This window comes from Macaca thibetana, chromosome 1, assembly GCF_024542745.1.
Source record: "Macaca thibetana thibetana isolate TM-01 chromosome 1, ASM2454274v1, whole genome shotgun sequence".
In the NCBI taxonomy this organism is placed as follows: Eukaryota; Metazoa; Chordata; class Mammalia; order Primates; family Cercopithecidae; genus Macaca; species Macaca thibetana.
This window is the reverse complement of record NC_065578.1, coordinates 124,043,491-124,064,782: the sequence shown is the minus strand read 5'-3', so window position 1 is coordinate 124,064,782 and position 21,292 is coordinate 124,043,491. Positions and strand designations below refer to the sequence as shown.

At 42.0% G+C, this 21,292-nt stretch overlaps 1 protein-coding gene and 1 non-coding gene across 3 annotated transcripts in view; both read right to left on the bottom strand.

The window, feature by feature from the left end:
• SNX27 (sorting nexin 27) overlaps window positions 1–18,666 on the bottom strand; it is an 86,155-nt gene extending 67,489 nt beyond the window's left edge. For both annotated transcript variants that reach the window (XM_050750315.1, XM_050750304.1), the window contains exon 1: window positions 18,173–18,666. In XM_050750315.1, the coding sequence (XP_050606272.1) occupies window positions 18,173–18,483 (311 nt within the window). In that variant the 5' untranslated portion in view covers window positions 18,484–18,666. The remainder of the gene's footprint in view (window positions 1–18,172) is intronic.
• Window positions 824–930, bottom strand: LOC126944665 (U6 spliceosomal RNA). The gene has a single exon (XR_007722149.1). It is a non-coding gene; the product is annotated as a U6 spliceosomal RNA (small nuclear RNA).
• Window positions 18,667–21,292: the final 2,626 nt, after the last annotated feature.

Here is a 21,292-nt window from a genome sequence, read left to right as displayed (position 1 = left end):
CATAGTGGCTCATGCCTGTAATCCCAGTACTTTGGGAGGCGAAGGCAGGTGGATCACAAGGTCAGGAGTTCAAGACCAGCCTGGCCAATAATTTGGTGAAACCCCATCTCTACTAAAAATACAAAAAAAAAAAAATTAGCTGGGCATGGCGGCAGGCACCCGTAGTCCCAGCTACCTGGGAGGCTGAGGCAGGAGAATCGCTTGAACCCAGGAGGCAGAGGTTGCAGTGATCTGAGATTGTGCCACTGCACTCCAGCCTAGGTGACGGAGCAAGGCTCCATCTCACAAAAAAAAAAAAAAAAGGAAACAGTGGCCGGGCACAGTGGCTCAGGCCTGTAACCCCAGCACTTTGGGAGGTTAAGGCAGGTGGATCACCCGAGGTCAGGAGTTTGAGGCCAGCCTGGCCAACATGGTGAAACCCTGTCTCTACCAAAAATACAAAAAATTAGCCAGGCGTGCTGCCACGCCCATGCAGTCCCAGCTACTCAGGAGGCTGAGGCAGGAGAATCGCTTGAACCCAGGAAATGGAGGCTGCAGTGAGCCGACATTGCCCACTGCACTCCAGCCTGGGCAACAGAGTGAGACTCTGTCTCGAAAAAAAAAAAAATTATATTTTTTTATTATATATACACACATATATACATATATACACATATGTATAGATACATATATACATATATAGATACGTATATGTATAGATACGTATACGTATAGATACATATATAGATACATATATGTATAGATATGTATCTATACATATATAGACTGTATATGTATATGTGTATATATGTACGTGTACATATGTATATATGTGTATGTGTATATATATATAGAACACTTCAAGAATTCACATGTGATCCTTCCACAGAGGCCATGCTAATCTTCTCTGTATCATTATAATTTTACTATATGGGCTGCTGAAGCAAGCACCTAAACACAAAAAAGCTAGGCACAAACATATCCATTATTACTTAGGTTGTTTCCAAATTTGTTTTTATAAAAAGTCAATAGGAGGATGAAAATCCAAGAAAACTGTAGTACAATAATTTAATAAACTAGAAAGCAATCATGTAAAATTGTAAATATGAAGAACAAAATAATTTAGAAATGTTTGAGCCAACACATCTAAAAGTGGATTACAAAAATACAAATCTACAAAACTTCTAAAAGACAACATAGGAGAAAATCTAGGGGGTTGGCAATGAGATCTCAGCTACAACACCAAAAAGCATGATCCATGAAGGAAAAAAATTGCTAAGTTGAACTTTATTAAAATTAAAAACTTCTGCTCTGCAAGAGACACTGTAAAGAGAATGAAAAAACAAAACAGACTAGGAGAAAATATTTGCAAAACACATATCTGATAAAAGACTTGCATCCAAAATATACAAAGAGCTATTAAAACTCAACAATAAGAAAACAAACAACCCAATTTAAAAATGGGCAAAATATCTGGACAGATACCTCACCAAAGAAGATATACAGATGGCAAATAAGCAAATAAGATGCTCAATATCATTCATCATCAGGGAATTGCAAATGAAAACAAGATACCACTACACACCTATTAGAATGCCTAAAATCAAAAAAACTGATAATACCAAATACCAAATGCTGGTGAGAACGTGGAGCAACAGCAATCCTCATTCACTGCTGGTGGGAATACAAAATGATACAGTCACTTTGGAAGACAGTTTGGCAACTTTTTACAGTCTTACCGTAAGATCCAGCAATCACATTCCCAGGTATTTACCCAACTGAGTTGAAAACTTACATCTACACAAAAACTAGCACATAAATAAATGTTTATAGCAGCTTTATTAATAATTGCCAAAAAACTGTAAGTAACCAAGATGTCCTTCAATAGATGAATAAACAATCTGTGGAACAGCCACACAGTTGAGTATTATGCCTCTAAAAGAAGAAATGAGCTACTAAGCCATGAAAAGGTCGGACACAGTGGCTCACGCCTGTATTCCCAGCACTTTGGGAGGCCAAGATGGGCGTTTCACCTGAGGTCAGGAGTTTGAGACCAGCCTGGCCAATACGGTGAAACCCCATCACTACTAAAAATACAAAAATTAGGTGGGCATGGTGGCGGGCACCTGTAATCCCAGCTACTCAAGAGGCTGAGGCAGGAGAACTGCTTGAACCCAGGAGGTGTAGGTTACAGTGAGCCAAGATTGCACCACTGCATTCCAGCCTAGGCAAGAGAGTGAGACTCCATCTAAAAAAAAAAAAAAACAACAACAACAGTCATGAAAAGACACATAGGAACCTTAAGTCCATGTTGCTAAGGGAAAGAAGCCAGTCTGAAAGGCTACTATATATGTATGATTCCAATTATATGACATTCCAGAAAAGGCAAAGATCAGTGGTTACCAGGGGCCTGTGGAGAAGACAAGGATGAATTAGTGAAGCACAGGGAATTTTCAGGGTAGTGAAATTATTCTGTATGATACTGTAATGGTGCATATATGACATAATGAATTTGTCAAAATATACAGAACTTTATAGACCAAAAAGTGAACCTTGGCCAGGGGCAGTGGCTTACATCTGTAACCCTAGCACTTTGGGAAGCCAGAGCGGGTGGACTGCTTGAGCCCAGGAGTTCAAGACCAGCCTGGGCATCATGGTGAAACCCCATTAAAAAAAAGAAAAAGAGTGAACCTTAATATATGCAAATATTTTAAAAATCAGTTAGGAGGTTGGAAGAATCCCAGACTGTGACAAGAGAACCTAACTGTACTTCAAAGGTATTTTTAAAAACCTCACTCAAGTGAGTGGAGGAAAAGTTATGGATCTAAGTGACTGAAAATGAAAAGAGTCTATAAAACTAAAGGCAAAAGGGACTACCAACAAGTACTGTAGTTTAGTCAATAAAGTTGTTTTCCACGAGGGTACTCGTTAACAATTCTGATACTGCAAACAAGCGTACTGGAATTGAACAATTAAGTAAATGGGTGGCAGATGGGAGAAGCCCAGTTTCTCACTGTGGGAATGGAAATTCACAGAAGATCGGCAAGGGGAGGAGGCTAGAATAATCCATGTGGTAATGCAGCAGAGATGGAGAATCAGAACTCATGTTTAATTTAATATAATAGAGTGTTACAGAGAGAAGTATTTATAGATATGTATATACACAAGAGTTAATATACACACATAAATTTCTTTGCTGTCAGCCAAAATGGCCTAAAAGAAACCACACCCTAATGCCCAGAATGCCCAGATCTTGGTCTGTAAAACCAATAAAGGAACCAGGGACCTTTAAATAAATGGCTGATTCTAGGACTACAGCAGGAAATATACAAGATGAGCCTGGAGTACTTTACAGTATTAGAAAACAAAACAAAAACTATCTTGCCTCTCTTCAGTCATGATTTAGTGTAACTGCTGTCCAGCCTTAGCAACTGCCTAAATACAAGTGAGCAGAAAACAACAACCTCAAAGTTATAGGGTCCCAAAATTTCAATCAATTTCAGTTTTCTCTTCTTGATTTTATTTTTATTTGTTGAGACGGAGTCTTGCTCTGTCACCCAGGCTAGAGTGCAGTGGTGTGATCTTGGCTTACTGCAACCTCCACCTCCCAAGTTCAAGTGGTTCTCCTGCCTCAGCATCCCAAGTAAATGAGACTACAGGTGCACACCACCATGCGCAGCTAATTTTTGTATTTTCAGTAGAGACGGGGTTTCACCATGTTGGCCAGGATGGTCTTGATCTCTTGAATCTCATGATAAAACAGTATTCTCTTCTTGATTTTTAAGACCATTATCATAAAACATTCTTTTAATGCAATAATTCTGACAAATTATTCTTTGTTAGTAAAAGACAATGTAAAAGATAATATAAAAGACAATATAAAGGTGTCTTGGCTCAAAATAAGACCAAAAATAAAAACAAACCAAAAAAACCTTCATTTAATTCTAATTAGGTCTCATCTTTGGCAAATATTGGGGAAAACAAACAAACAAAAAAAATGTTAATTACATACAGACCAAATTGAACAAATTTCTGGGATTCTATGGAGAGAGCCTTACTTCTCAAATCCTTTGGCACCTTTTTTAAGTATGAAAAGTAAGATTCAGTCTTTTTTATTTTTTTTTTTTTTGAGACAGAGTCTCGCTCTGTCACCCAGGCTGGAATACAGTGACGCGATCTCGGCTCACTGCAAGCTCCACCTCCAGGGTTCACACCATTCTCCTGTCTCAGCCTCCAGAGTAGCTGGGATTACAGGTGCCCGCCAGCACCCCAGATAATTTTTTGTATTTTTAGTAGAGACAGGGTTTCACTGTGTTTGCCAGGATGGTCTCAATCTCCTGACCTTATGATCCGCCCGCCTCGGCCTCCCAAAGTGCTGGGATTACAGGCGTGAGCCACTGCGTCCAGCCCAATCTTTTTTTTTTTTTTTTTTTTTTTTGAGACACAGTCTCACTCTGTTGCCCAAGCTCTGGAGTACAGTGGCCTGATCTCAGCTCACTACAACCTCTGCCTCCCAGGCTCAAGCAATTCTCCTGCCTCAGCCTCCCGAGCAGGAGGGATTACAGGTGTGTGCCACCTCACCCAGCTTTTTTTTTTTTTTTTTGACAGAGTCTCACTCTGTTGCCCAGGATGGAGTGCACTGGCATGGTCTTGACTCACTGCAACTTCCACCGCCCAGGTTCAAGTGATTCTCCAGCTAATTTTTGTGTTTTTAGTAGAGACAGGAGTTTCACCATGTTGGTCAGGCTGGTCTTCAACTCATGACCTCAAGTGGTCTGTCCCTTTAGCCTCCCAAAGCGCTCAGATTACAGGCATGAGCCACTGTGCCCAGCCAAATTCAACCTTTATACCAATATTTTTTATTTATCTTTTTTTTTTTTTTTTTTTTTTTTTTTTTGAGACGGAGTCTCGCTCTGTCGCCCAGGCTGGAGTGCAGTGGCCGGATCTCAGCTCACTGCAAGCCCCGCCTCCTGGGTTCAAGCGATTCTCCTGCCTCAGCCTCCAAAGTAGTTAGGATTACAGGTGCCCGCCACCACACCTGACTAATTTTTGTATTTTTAGTGAAAACAGGGTTTCACCATGTTGGCCAGGCTGGTCTCAAACCGCTGACCTCAAGTGATCTGCCCCTTTGGCCTCCCAAAGTACTGGGATTACAGACATGAGACACAGCACCCAGCCTATACCAGTATTTTTAAAGCACCTACGTTCAAAAATTTAACACTGGGCAAAAGGGCAAATAAAGTTTGCCCCTGGCAAAGTTGAGAAACTGAGAAATATGTTAATTGGCATCTGGTCTTCCCAAAAAGGAAAAAAAAGAATAAACAACTTGTCAAACAAGCTGCTTACCATCACTGGGTCTTTTTACCTTTGACTGGGTGTTCTAGTTACAAAGAATGCTGCCTGAGGCAGAAAAAGTACAAATAAGACTCATCTGTTCTTCAACCTTAATATCTCCAGCCAGAAGTAACACGAGTTTATTACTGGGGACGAAAGAATTATAGAGTCCTCAAACCTTCTAACTCCAAGGCAATCAGTATACAAATATAATCAGGTAGATTTATTTCTAAATAAATGAATCATATTTGTCATTCAGAGAAAAAAAGTATAATAAGGCTTAAGGATTTAAGATACTTAAAAAATAAATATAAAAATATAATCAAGCTGACCGGGCATGGTGGCTCATGCCTGTAATCTCAGCACATTGGGAAGCCGAGGCCAGTGGATCACCTGAGGTCAGGAATTCGAGACCAACCTGATCAATATGGTGAAACTCCATCTCTATTAAAAATACAAAAATTAGCCGGGCGTGGTGGCAGATGCCTATAGTCCCTGCTACTCAAGAGGCTGAGACAAGAGAATTGCTCGAACCCAGAAGGTGGAGGTTGCAATGAGCTGAGATTGTGCCACTGCATTCCAGCCTGGGCGACAGAGTGAGACTCTGTCTCAAAAAAAAAAAAAAAAAAAAAAAAATCAAGCTATTCAGAAAAAAAAAAAAAAGCTCATTTGTTATCTGATTATTACCTGTAAAGCCAATGTAACCACTTGTCACCAAGAATAAAAACAGACTTGTCCATTTCCCTCTTAATAGAATACAAAATTCCAGTCAGAATTTTAGGCCAGGTGAGGTAGCTCACTCCTGTAATCCCAACACTTTGGGAGGCCAAGGCGGGAGGACGGCTTGAGCCCAGGAGTTTGAGACCAGCCTGGGGAACATAGCAAGACCCTAACTTTACAAAAAAAATTTTAAAAATTAGCTGTGCATGGTGGCACACGCCCACAGTCCCAGTTACTCAGGAGGCTGAAGCAGAAGGATCACTTGAGCCCAGGAGATCAACAGCTGCAGTGAGTTATGATTGTGCCACTGCACACCAGCGTGGGCAAAAGAGTGATACCTTGTCTCTGAAATAAATAAAAAAATAAATAATTTTTTTTTAAATGTAAGCACAATGTCTTTATCATATGTGAGAGGCTAAAGAATTACCAGTGAGGTCTTAAAGTAAGTTCTGATGCTCCAAAAATATACAACACTGATTTATTTTGTCTGGATAGGATTTTTTTTCATTTTTATCTTTAAAAACTTGATCAGTACAGAGCAACCCTACAGTTCTATCCTATCATAGGGTGGACATGACAATGGGTTACTTCTTTGTAATGGAGGACAATAAATGTTAGAAATGGGAAAGGGTCAGGCGCAGTGGCTCACGCTTATAATCCCAGCACTTTGGGAGGCCGAGGCAGGAGGATCATTTGAATCCACAAGTTCAAAACCAGTCAGGGCAACAAAGTGGGACCCTGTCTCTACAAAAATAAAAATAAAAATTAGGTTGGGAGTGGTGGCTTATGTCTGTAATCTCAGCATTTTGGGAAGCCAAGGCGGGTGGATCACTGAGGTCAGGAGTTCGAGATCAGACTGGCCAACATAGTGAAACCCCATATCTATTAAAAAATACAAAATGGGCTGGGCATGGTGGCTCACGCCTGTAATCCCAGCACTTTGGGAGGCCAAGATGGGTGGATCACGAGGTCAGAAGATCGAGACCATCCTGGCTAACAAGGTGAAACCCCATCTCTACTAAAAATACAAAAAATTAGCCAAGTGTGATGGCATGCACCTGTAGTCCCAAATACTTGGGAGGCTAAGGCAGGAGAATCACTTGAACTCAGGAGGCAGAGGTTGCAATGAGCCAAAATCGTGCCACTGCACTCCAGTCTGGGCGACAGCGAGACTCCATCTAAAAAAAAAATACATATATATATATATATTAGGTATGGTAGTATGCGCCTGTAATCCTAGCTACTTAGGAGGCTAAGGCAGGATAATTGCTTGGACCTGGGAGGTGGAAGTTGCAGTGTGCTGAGATCATACCACTGCACTCCAGCCTGGGTGACAGGGCAAGACTCTGTTTCAAAAAAAATAAGTAAATAAAATAAACAAATAATATAAACATTAGCCAGGTGTAGTAGCACGTGCAAGTCGTCCCAGCTACTTGGGAGTCTGAGGTGGGAGAATCCCTTGAGTCCAGGATGTCCTGGCTTCAGTGAGCTGTGATTGCACCACTACACTCTAGCCTGGGCAAGAAAAATAAATTAAATTTAAATTTAAAAAAAAAGTAAAGGGAAAGAAAGTTGCTAATAGCCATGATGATTTTCCTAAAGTAACTCATTTTCCTCCTACACATTTCTGAGGACCCCCCCACTCAGTTGTTCACCACCAAAACACAACTAGTCCTAAATAATTTCCCAACACCAACTCAGTGTTTGAGAGCTGCTACATTTTGAATCATTGTCAACATGACCAATTTAAATGCTACCCTCAAGTGATTTTAACTTGGTATACTGACCACAGTGAAAGTTAATTAAAGAATAAAATATACTTGTTTTATCAATAACCTTGGTTTGCAAGTCAGGTAAATCATCAAAGGAAAAAAAATCTTGATTTTTTTGAAGTTCTATTTCACTACTAATTCTGAATTACTACATAATGTAATTAAAAGCATGATTCCTCATGTGATCTGGTAAATTTGTTCTGGGGCTGCAACCTGCATTCTGAATCTCAACCACCCATTTCCTGTACATTCAATTAATCCCAAGTGGTCCTGTACATGAATGTGAATAGATAGTATAATCTATCATGACAACTGAAAAAAACAGCTGAAATACCTTCATTTATGAAAGACAGTCTCTACAAATTAGCAACGAGATAAACTTTTGAAGGGATGACCCTTTGACGATCAAATACCATCTCTTAATCCCAGTTAAATTTGAGCAATTTCTTTTGGAAATGAGAAACACGGACTACGGTTTCTGTAAGTCTGTAGTCCATTCCAACATATTCCAGAGAAGAAAGGTACAGTCGGACCTTTTCCAAATCAGGAATATAAAAGATAACTGGGTAGGACAGGGAAATCTAAAATAATCTACTAGCATATAACTCACAAAGGAAACTTCAGTGTCACATTTCCTTGATACAAAACATGAGTTAGAGAGAACAAAACTCATTGCTGTTTCCAAGTAAAGACAGAGGCAGGAACAAATGTTCTAGATGATTAAACTGACCAGCAAAAGAAGTAGAAAAAGTTTCCAAAATTTTCAGAGGCCATCGTGTTTTCCAAGATCTCCAAATATTCATTTAATCAATCTCCTAATTTTTAAAACATAACATATAAATATAAATAAAAGTAGATAGACACATAGATATAAAAGTAGTGTGGTATTTATGGGGGGAAGAGACAACCTTCCTAGTTAATAATCTTATTGAAAGTTCTGTGAGAGTATTCAGCCTCTTGAAAGCAGCTGGGAGAGCATGCACCAGAGCAGCTGACTCTCTGCAGATTGCCTGTACTTTTCCAGAGGGAAGTAAGCTAATTCCTTGTGGACCAAGTCCGTAGAAAACATAGGCCTATCATTCTGGTCTTGCTCTGAGGTTTGACACAAGAATCTAAAAAGTTTCAGATAGCTTAAGCAAAAACAGACCATTTCTTAAAAGATGTTTTCATATCAATGGAAGTTCACTGAGAAAGTACACATAAGAGTACTCAAATACAACTCCTTATTCAGCAACTCAATACCTTACGGAGACGCACATTTCCTCAACTATTATGAGAACCTTATTTAGTTGGCAGGGAGCAATAAATAATAAACAAGAGACTACACACATACTACCTAGCATTTGACTAATATCATATCACAAAATTTAACCTGGAGTACTAATATTATGAAAGAAAGCAAAAATTCACTTTGTGGTCACCACCAAGTCTTAAACTTATTTGAAGGAGCTTCACAGGAATTTTCATTTTGAAGGGAGACATTAAGTGTAAACTTTAGTACCACATTAATTCCCCGTCTTCAGTCCCCTCAGCTCCAACATGCTGTATGCCAAAATAAAAGATTTAAATTAAAAGAAACATCTTTGGCCGGGTGCAGTGGCTCATGCCTGTAATACTTTGGGAGGCGGAGGTGGGTGAATCATGAGGTCAGGAGTTCAAGACCAGTCTGGCCAGCATGGTGAAACCCGATCTCTACTAAAAATACAAAAAATCAGCCAGGCATGGTGGTGCACACCTGTAATCTCAGTTACTCAGGAGGCTAAGGCAGGAGAATTGCTTGAACCTGGGAGGCTAAGGTTGCAGTGAGCCGAGATAGTGCCACTGCTCTCCAGCCTGGGCGACAAAGCAAGACTCCGTCTCAAAAAAAAAAAAAAGGCAGCATCTCCAAATCAGAGGAACAGACTTGGAACTTGGAGGAAAGTAGAATAGAACAGGCCTGTAGCACACAAGGATGACAGTTATCAACTGTAAATACAACAGTAAGTATAGTCATTTAAAACATAAGAGAGAGAGAGGATAACTGAGAAGCCGGATTCGATCGTGAAATAAAATACATACACAAGTTAAAGACAACCAGCTCCTCACCAGCTGTTCCCAGTTCTGGGTGTCAGAGCTTAGTTGTTCTTAGTTCCCTTCTTTATATAGTACAAGACAGTCCAAAAGACTAGATGCTCTGAAATTATTCTAATTCTAATAGTGATTTTCCTCTTTCACCTGGGAAAAGTTATTCAACCTCTTCTGGTAAATAATTATATAAAACTAAATTCACAGTAAGTTCTGGGTATTAATGCACACACAGCTATATTCTGAGCTCATAAAGAGAAAAAAATCCAAACTTCTTGGGATTACATTCAAAGTCATCTTTTTAAAATCTTACTGCAACCTTCCTTTCCAGTTTCTATTACCACAAATGTCTACAGACAAACAGCAACTTCAAGCCCCTTGCTAGCCTAAGAGCTGTTCACATTTTCCCCTCTTTGGTCACAGTTTTCCTCAACCTATAAAATCCTTGCCCCTTCTCTGAAGTTTTATTTGTTCTTCAATCAAGTTTAAAAGCCTTATGTGAGCGGTCTCCCTGCCAGTCTTCTCAGGCATATTCACTCCTTCCTCTATACTTCGATTGTGCATTTTCATTTATCTCTATCACTTCGTCTAGCTTTACACACAGTAAATTGTTTACCTTCCCTACTGCAGTGTAAGCTTCTCAAAGGCAGGGATGCAGAGACCCTGGGACTCATACAAGCCAAGCAGTACTTTATATACAGTGTGTGCTTACTTGTGGAACCAGACTGAGTACGAAGTAATATTTAGCAGGCCGATATCAGGAAAAGTGATGCTCTAAATTACTGTTTTTCAGACAGTGGATCACAACCTAATGAGTTGTGAAATTAATATACCAGGCCACTACCAGCACTCAAAAAAACAAACAAACAAACTCAAAATACGAACAAACTAAAAAATACCAGAGTGGGCCTGGCACGGTGGCTCACACCTGTAATCCCAGCACTTTGGGAGGCCAAGGCAAGTGGATCACTTCAGCCCAGGAATCTCAGACCAGCCTGGGCAACATGGTGAAACCCTGTTTCTACAAAAAATTAGCTGGGCATGGTGGCATGTGCCTATGGTCCCAGTTTTCTGGGAAGCTAAGGTGGGAGGAAAAAAGAAACCAAAAAAAAAAAACTGTATTTACTGGTATCATGCACTCTGGTGTTTGGTTTTGTTTTAGAGACAGGGTCTCACTCTGTCTCCCAGGCTTGAGTTCAGTGATGTGATCATGGCTCATTGCAGCCTCAACATGCCAGGCTCAAGCAATCCTCCCACCTCAGCCTCCTGAGAAGCTGGGACTATAGGCACATGTCACCACATGTGGCTAACTTTTGTATTTTTGGCAAAGATGAGGTTTCACCATGTTGCCCAGGCCAGTTTCAAACTCCTGAGCTCAAGTGATCTGCCCACCTCGGCTTCCCAAAATGCTGGGATTACAGGCGTGAGCCACCGTGCCTGGTCAGTAAATATAATTTTTGTGAAGCTTATTTCAGGTGTGTGTTTTTGGTTTTTTGGTGTTTTTTTTTTTTTTTTTTTTTTTTTTGCATATATATTGGGCTGTAATGTAAAATGTATCTCTTACTATGAGTTGCAATGTTTTAAAAGATATTTTAAAACTGCCTAAAATTTTTTTCCAAATGTGGGCTGAACTGTACCAACCCATCCATGGGCTCTTACTGGATTGCCCAAGAAACACAGAAAACACCTATATTATAGCTGAGGTGGAAGAAAAGAATGAACTTAACTGGCTCTAACCTAAACTACCACAATATCCTTTTGTCAGCAATGCCATCATCTAATGAATGAACTTGCCACAGATTATGCTCAAAAAGCACTTTCCAGTGATCATAAATTGTTAAGTGTCTGCTTGTCAATTAAGTCTCTTTGCTTATCTACAAGGTCATAAGAATTATTCCCAATGGGACTTATCTTGAAAAATAATTATCCTTGAGAGTATGGTAACAGGTCCTTATCTGAAATAAACTGGTCAGTGGTGGATGGAAAGAGAACTGTTCTTCACAATAATTTAAAAGACCCAGACAAATCGTTACGCTACTAATAAAATATATTTTCCTGGTTACAGCAATCTGTGGAAGTGATTTCTGAGGGGAAGGTAATGCTATTTTCAAATTCAGTTTTATTTGTTTGCAACCTCAACTACCTGTGAAATTAAAAGGAATTTAAAAATGATTGTTCTGCTGTCTTCACTGATAACCAACAGGGTAAAGATAGCAAAAATAAAGGCAAAGAATGCCTGCTTTAGTCCCCTGTCTCTCTTCCAATTTAACAATGGGTAATAGTGGGTAAATAAAGATATAAAATAGTTGCAGTTCACAATAGTAGAACCAAAGTTCAACCGCTATTGAAGTTTATATGAATGTAACTGAATTCTAAGTTATTAGCAAGGTGCTCAAGCCTGTAATGCCAGCAGTTTAGGAGGCCAAAGTGGGCAGATCACTTGAGGCCAGGGGTTCAAGACCACACTGGGCAAAATGGCGACCCCATCTCTACAAAAAAAAAAAAGTACAAAAAAATTAGCTAGGTGTGGTAGTGCATGCCTGCAGTCCCAGCTACTCGGAAGGCTGAGGTGGGAGGATCACTTGAGCCCAGAATTCAAGTACAGCCTGGGCAACATAGTGAGACTCCTATCTCTTTAAAAGAAAAAAAAAAAGCTGTAAAAAGAGAGAAAATAGTCAAGATCTAGAATCCAAAGATCTGGATTTAATTCTGGTTGCCATTCATTGGTACAACACTCAGTTTCCATTTCCTCTCTTATAAAATAGGGATAATACTCATATATTCATTTGGCAAGTATTTATTTTTTTGGTTTTTTTTTTTTACTTTTTTTTTTTTTTGAGACAGAGTCTCGCTCTGTCGCCCAGGCTGGAGTGCAGTGGCACGATCTTGGCTCACTGCAAGCTCCACCTCCCAGGTTCACGCCATTCTCCTGCCTCAGCCTCCCAAGAAGCTGGGACTACAGGTGCCCACCACCACACCCGGCTACTTTTTTTGTATTTTTAGTAGAGACAGGGTTTCACCGTGTTCGCCAGGATGGTCTCGATCTCCTGACCTCATGATCCACCTGCCTCAGCCTCCCAAAGTGCTGGGATTACAGGCGTGAGCCACCGCGCCCGGCCTTGGCAAATATTTATTGAAGAATACTTTCTGTGTGCCACCAGACATTTGGCTAGGGATACAACAAATACATAGTATTTGATGTTGTCCCTGCCCTTGATGAGCTTATAATCTTTCTACCTCACAGGGCTGTGTGAAGATCAGAGGTAAAAACACTACAAACTGGCTGGGTGCGGTGGCTCATGCCTGTAATCCCAGCACTTTGGGAGGCGGAGGTGGGCTGATCACCTGAGGTCGGGAGTTCAAGACCAGCCTGGCCTGACCAACATGGGGAAACCCCATCTCTACTAAAAATACAAAAATTTCATGGGTGTGGTGGCACATGCCTGTAATCCAAGCTACTTGGGAGGCTGAGGCAAGGGAATCTCTTGAACCCGGGAGGCGAAGGTTGCAGTGAGCCGAGACTGTGCCACTGCATTCTAGCCTGGGCAACAAGAGTGAAACTCTGTCTCTAAATAAATAAATAAATAAAACTACAAACTATAACACACTATACACACTGCAAAGCAGTAAAATGACTATTATAACTATTAATATTAACTTGCTCTACCTCTTAACCATCCATCTTTATTTCAAGAGCTTAGCAAGATCCAATAAATAAAGTATAGATGATCAGACAGAAAGTATTAAACTGATTTTCCACTTAGGTTGGAATTTGAGAGCCGAACAATTCACTATTTGTTGGTATAGCCTTAGCTCATTACTCTCAATATCATCATGAAAATAAAATGAACTGAATATCCAAGGCCTACAACCTACTGCATCACCCTGGGCATGTAACTGGGTATGTGGGTTGCATTACCCATACCTGGCAAAGGAGTAAAAAAATAAAGATTTCTAGGCCCTATGAAAGATCTACTGAACCATAACCCTTAAAAGGTGAGCCTGAGAATCTGTACTTTTGATAAGCACACTCAAGTGCTTCTTATGTACCCTAAAGCCTGAGAACCGCTGCCATAAAAATTTCCTTTGATCAATAACCATGATTTGGTTATTTCAAACATTACCAAAATCTACCTAGAAAGTATCAGCGAAATAGAATTCAGTTACAATTGAGACAGCAGCTCTTGAGACAGTACTTAGTCTGTTACATGACTCACACTTAACTCATAAAAGTACTTCTTGTGGCACCAGTCTCTTTATTCATTTTCAGACTCTCACATAAAATGAAGTTAAAAAACTGACTTTCAAAAAACAAATCGATATACACAGTTTTAATTTATCGTATGACTTTAATGAGGGAAAGCTGATGGGTCTATTATCTGGTGGCTATCAAGGAGGAAAGCATATACACTGACTAGCAGAAATATATCATGATTCTGAATGCTTGCAAGCCAATCTTAGTGGTCCATGATTAAACTAATCCCTCAAAAATACAGACAGTTTTATATCTATATCCACTGCACATGAAAACCTTCCAGCAGCATCTCTCAAGAAATCAATCAAGAGTCCTTGGAACTACTTTAACCTTAAGAAAATTAACCTGAAGTCAAATGTTACTTCACATACTATATAATTAGTGCAAAGACATATTTATTTTGGTTCTGTTTGTTGAAAGCATTCTTTACTCATTAGCCTCCAGGTACATACACATCAAAGGGAAAATACTCAGTATATGTTACACTGGGAAAAATTACAAGGTGGAAACCAGCATTGCTAGTCAAAAAAACTTTCCATCTGCAGTAAAATTTAGAGCCCAGAGGGCTTGTTCATACTGCAGTACTAAGCTCTGTTAGAATCTAGACGTCTAGTTTTGAAAGGAGAAAGGGCAAACTGAACCATATGGGTTCCAATTTAGTTTCAGGACTAAAGATTAGGACAGCCTTGGTAAGCCTTTCTTTGTGTTTAAAAGAAACACAAAGAAACTGATGCTCTTACTTGTGTCCAAGTTTGTATGCCCTTAAAAGTTACTCTGTTCTTTCACATCTCTGTCAGTTGTCCAAACAAGTGAATTATAAAAACAATTTGTAAACATAATAGAAGAATCTAAAATAGGGAAAAGTCTTAAATACCAATTACCAAGGTCCAAACGTTCACCTACGACTTGATATAAACTATATCCACACAATGATAATCCACCTATCCCTAATTCTGACCCCACCTGGCTCTTAATCAACATGCAAAGCTTTCCTGGGACAATAGAGGTAAACTTTAAGAACTTGGAGGACAGACAACAGCTCTAAGGAGTACTGCCTAAAAAAATACTTTAGGAAAATTAGCATCCATCTAACCAAGATCAAGACAAGTAGCAGGCACAGATATCCCTCAAGAACCACATCTATTGCATTGCTGATTTCCCCTCACCTGAAACCCTAAAGAGAAGGCACAGACTATCGAAGAAAGGAAGAAAAGAGAAAGACACTGTATAGTTGAGGTCTCACAGAATGTACCACTAGCTTGGCTTTGGGCTGTAATTATCATTACTTCCCCTATAGTACCAAAGAAGGTTCAGATAATTTGGAAATCAAAATACATATAGTTGGAAGGGTGAGAAACCAATGCCAGGAAGATTGCTGATTACCACAACCTTCCAGAGAGGTCTTCTAGGCAGAGTATTCTTTTCCCCTGCCCACTAAAAGCAACAAAGTTCTCTACTTACCACAAAGGATGTGCCAAAAAGCAATGTTTTTTCTCTAGAAGGCAAAGATTTCCCAGCTTCCTAATCTGGAACTTGAGCCTAAGGCAAGTCCTTCTACCTTTCCTAGGGGATCATCTGAGGTCTCCTTTACAGTTTATATCTAGGCTCTTGGGCAGAAGCCACAATAAAGGCAAGAAGTCGCTAACTATGTATGTTGGGATGTGTGTATCTGCAAAGATAAATCATGTTAACTATAGTCTGCTACAGAATTACTCTTTTTGGTTTAGTTCCTTTAGATCGTGTGAAGAGTAAATAATTTAGAACTTTATCATAAATTCGTAATTGTAAATGCTTTAGTTTTAAATTTAAAAATAAGAAGCTGAGTCCAAAGTTAGCTTCCAAAGGGAAAGGAAAATGACAATTCCAAGACCTTCTATTGGAAGAAAACATCAGCCACAAATTTTGAGTTATCTATAAAGAAAATAATTAAGTGCCCAAGTATAAGAAATCTGAAAGTCATTACTGTAATCCCAGCACTTTGGGAGGCCGAGGCGGGCAGATCACCTGAGGTCAGGAGTTTGAGACCAGCCTGGCCAACATGGTGAAACCCCGTCTCTACTAAAAATACAAAATTAGCTGGGCGTGATGGCACATGCCTGTAATCCCAGCTATTCAGGAGGCTGAGGAGGGAGAATAGCTTGAACCTGGGAGGCGGAAGTTGCAGTGAGCCGAGATCGCGCCACTGCACTCCAGCCTGGGCGATGATCGAAACTCCATCTCAAAAAAAAAAAAGTATATATATATATATATATATAGTCAGAGAATACTAGGAATACTAGGAAACAGTACATAGGACATTAATGAAACAGGAAAGCATCTATTTACAGAAAGAACAGAAGAAAGGTATATTGCCTCCAAACACTGGCCTAGGTGAGCAACTATTTTTTTTTTTTCAATCAGCTCTCCCAGTTTAAAACCAACTATTTCTTGAGGTAGAAGAGATGAGGAAACAGAATGAGTGGACACCATAGAGTAAGAATGTCAAGGATAAGGGTAGATGGCACGAGATGAGTAAGAAGGAATGGACTTCTCTATAAGACAGATTTTCAAAAGACTATCCCCTTTGCACACCCACTGTTTTACAAGAGGTAACTGAAGGTTGTGGAAATTACAATTAAAATAAAATTTATAAAAAAATGAGAATGATTTCACGTGGGCAAATCGAAACATGGAGGGAGAGAGTAAAAGTGTAAAAAAGGAATGCACAACATATATTCAGTGAGAAGAAACACAGCACTGAAGACTGCTGAGGTGCCCGGAGACAATGCGAGCACACACCGCCTGCAAGTCAACCAGCAATCACTATCCGAATTTCAATACAAAGTACAAAAACACAAATGTAACACCTAGATTAGAGTAGTGGAGGAGGTGTGCACAGAGATTGCAAGACAAGGCAGCATCCCGCAAGAGCATGAAGGGATGTGGTGGGGAAGGCGTATGAAGGGGGAGGGACTGCAGCAGGGGAGAGAGGGTGGGCTGCAGCAGCAGAAGGCGCCTTAAAAAAACAGAAGAAAGGAAAAGCAGCCTAGGGGAAAGACTAGGACAAAGTCAAGTGTGGGATCACAGTAGGACAGAGTAGAAGAGGCAGCAGAGACGGGCATGCCCTAAAAAAGCAGAGCGGTCAAAGACCCAAAAAGGGCTTGAAGTAGTTTGGGAGGAGGAGGAGTGACAAGGGGTCTACCATAAACCTGACTAGAAGGAGGCATGAGTATAAAGCAGGAGTAAAGGCAGGAGGCCAGGGCAGAGATGCTCTCAGAGGGGTGTGCTGATGGAGACACTAGATTCCAAATTAGGGTGTGATACGAGAAACTACAGTGTCAAATCCCACGCCCCCTACCCCAAAGGCATGCAAGGGTCAGAAAGCAAGGTAAACTCTTGGAGTAGAAATACAAAAACATGGGGAGGAAAGGGGCACACGGTGGGATGGAAAAATTTAGGGGCAGCTTAACCATGAGGAGAAGGTAACTAAGGAAAGAAAAAGGAGTGGAGCGGGGAGGGATGCTGTTTCCGGAGGAAAAGTAGGAGCAGACCAGAGTTCCTGCCTACTTGGTCTGGAGGGCAGAAGGGGCAGTCCACGGGGACGGAGGGGAGTGGTGGAGAACGAAATTGCGATGCTGAAGATGAGAACTTGGGGAGGACACGGTACTGGCTGGATCAGAAAACGAAACGCCGTCAGTAAGGAGCAGATGAGGTTCCTTCTGAGCAAGACGAGGGGGAGTGAGGAGCAGAATGCAGCACGCCAAACGGGAAGGCAAAGGGGCGGAGAAGAGCCCAGAGTAATCGGGGCACAGGGTAGAGCACTGGGGGCGCAAGGGCATCAGCTGGAGACGACGGGGTGGGAGACGGGCGTCGCAGAAGCCCCGGGTCGGGTGGGGGGAGGGCAGCCCACAAGGAGGGGCCCGGCTGCGGAGGCCTGAGGGGCCGGGGTCGCGAGGCCGGCTCGGAGCTCGGGGGAGGTGCGGCCTGGGGGTGACAAGGGTAGCGGGGAGTGCAGGGGCAGGAGGAGGGGCGCGGGGAGGGTGGGGCGGCGGGCACCCCCGATACTCACACCTCCAGGATGCGGTCCCCCTTGCGCACCCCGGCCCGATCGGCCGCCCCCCCGGGCAGCACGGCGCTCACATGCTGCAGCGGCGCGTACAGCTCCCCGTTGATGCTCCGCAGTTGCCCGCCCTCGCTCACTTGGCCCCGCACGTTGAAGCCGTAGCCGGACTCGGACTTGACGATGCGCACGACCCGCGGGCCGCCGCCTCCCCCGCCGCCGTTCCCGGCGCAGTGGAGCCCAGACCCCCCGCCGCCGCCGCCACCTCCGTTCCTGTGAGGGGCTGAGGGGTGAATCCCTTCCCCGTCCTCGTCCGCCATCTTGCGAGCAGGCGAACCGTACCCCCGCCCCCTACGCCTCCAAGGCCTCGCGGCGCGTGCTCGCCCTGCCCGGCAGCCGCACGACCCCCGACGCGCGCGCCCGATCCGCCGGCCGCGGGACCGACTCGGCCAACGAGCTGCTGGTGGTGGGTGAAGAGGAGGCAGGGGGCGGGGGAAAAGCGGACAATTGGGCACCGTGGGGCCTCCTGGGAGATGTAGTTTATGGCCGGCGGGGGCGGGGAGCGGTCTGGGCCCGGGCCTGAGCCGAGGTTATAAGACGCAGTTCGGAGGCAAGGCCTGCCGGGAGTTGTAGTTTATCTTTTATGCTGGGTTAGGAGTTTGATCTGTTGGGTGAGGAGAGTATAACCCAGCACCGAGCGTGGTAAAATGATTCAGTTATTGATGCAGACCAAGTTTCCCCCCCCCCTTTCATTTCATAACCTCTAAAAAACAATAATGTTAGAATAACTTAACGTTTATGATTCAACAGAGTCTTAAATTATATCAAATCATTTTTTTGCACAGTAACTTATATGTTGACCAGGGCCCAACAACCTGTAAGGCAACCTGATCACGATTAGCTTCCGTATTTTACGTTATTAGGAAACAAAGAGTGCTAAGAGTCATCCAGCTACTAAGTATCCGGAACTAAGGCCCAGTTATTGTGCAATTTTCTTGTCCTGTATTGCAACTATAGTCATGTGCCACATAAGGACATTTTGGTCTACAATGGACTGCACACACTAGGGAGGCCCCCTAAAATGATAATGGAGCTGAAAAATGTCTATCACCTAGTGATACAGTAGCCACCATAAGGTCATAGCACAACACATTACTCACATGTTTGGGGTGATGCTGGTGTTAACAAACCTGCACTGCCAGTCATATGAAAGTATAGCACATATGATTATGTACAGTACATAATACTTGATAATGGTAAGAACTATGTTACTAGTTTATGAATTCACTATAGTTTTTATCACTATTTTAGGGTGTACTCCTGCTTGTTTTTAAGTTAACTGTAAAGCGGCCTCAGGCACGTCCTTCAGAATGTATTCTAAGTATTCCAAGTATTGTGGGTTTTTTTCCATGTATTCCAAGTATTGTGTTTTTGTTTTTGTTTTGTTTTGTTTTGTTTTTTGTTTTTAAGATGGAGTTTCACTCTTATCGCCCAGGCTGGAATGCAATGGCACGATCTCGGCTCACTGCAACCTCTGCCTCCCGGGTTCAAGTGATTCTCCTGCCTCAGCCTCCCAAGTAGCTGGGATTACAGGCGTGCGCCACCATGCTTGGCTAGTTTTTTTGTAGTTTTAGTAGACACAGGGTTTCATCATGTTGGCCAAGCTGGTCTCGACTCCTGACCTCAGGTGATCTGCCCACTTCAGCCTCCCAAAGTGCTGGGATTACAGGTGTGAGCCACCGTGCCTAGCCCCAATTATTGTTACCATCAGATGACAGCTTTGTGCATGTTATTACCCATGAAGACCTTCCAGTGAGACGAGATGGAGGTGGAAGACAGTGAAATTGATGATCCAGATCTGGTGTAGGCATAGGCTATGTTTGTGTCTTCATTTTTAACCCCCAAAAAAGTTTAAAACATAAAGCAAAAAATTGTCTAAATAGAAAAAAGCCTTTGGAATAAAGATATAAAGAAAGAAAATATTTTGTACATCTGTACAATGTGCTTGTGTTTTAAGCTAACTGTTATTACAAAAGAGTCCCCCTATATTTTTAATGGCTGGGTGTGGTGGCTCATGCCTGTAATACCAGCACTTTGGCAGACCAAGGTGGGAGGATTCCTTGAGCCCAGGAGTTCAAGACCAAACTGGGCAACAGAGTGAGACCCCATCTCAACAAACAATAAAAAATTAGCTGGTGGCTGGGCGCAGTGGCTCACACTTGTAACCCCAACACTTTGGGAAGCCAAGGTGGGTGGATCATGTGAGGTCAGGAGTTCAAGACCAGCCTGGCCAACATGGTGAAACCCTGTCTGTACTAAAACTACAAAAAATTAGCCGAGTGTGGTGGCAGGCACCTGCAATCCCAGCTACTTGGGAGGCTGAGGCAGGGGAATGGCTTGAACCCAGGAGGCAGAGGTTGCAGTGAGCCAAGATTTCACCGTTGCATTCCAGCCTGGGTGACAGAGTGAAACTCTATCTAAAAAAAAAAAAAAAAAAAAAAAACCTAGCTGGGCATGATGGCACATGCCTGTAGTCCCAGCTACTTGGGAGGTTTAGGTGAGAGGATCGCTTGAGCCCAGGAGGTCAAGGCTGCAGAGAGCTGAGATCGCACCACTGCACTCCAGCCTGAGCATCAGAGTGAGATCCTGTCTCAAAAAAAAAAAAAGAGATCTCACAAAATATGGGGTGAGGACTCAAAGTCATTATAATTAGAACACAAAAATGTGACCTTATTTTACAACCAAGCTAATGAAGAAGGATCTTGATTAGTTACACAATAAAGTTGGAATAAGAGTTTTATTCCAAAACGATAGTGGCATTTGGATTGAACATGAATCATTTGGTTTGAACTGAGCACTGGATGGGGAAAGCAAGGCATCAGAGAAAGGAAAAAGAAGGGAGCCTCTCCTAAAAGAGTTATTTTTTCATTGGTTTATTAGATGAAAATATACTGAATGCCTACTCTGTTCTAGACTCTGTAATGGTAGCTAGTGGTGCAGAGATAAATACAATAATATCTACAAACTCCCTGAAAGGCAATAGGACATGGCCAAACTTACAAATACACATATTCCTCAATCTGGAGGCGGTTCCACCTCTAGGAGTTCATTCTACCATTACACTTGCAC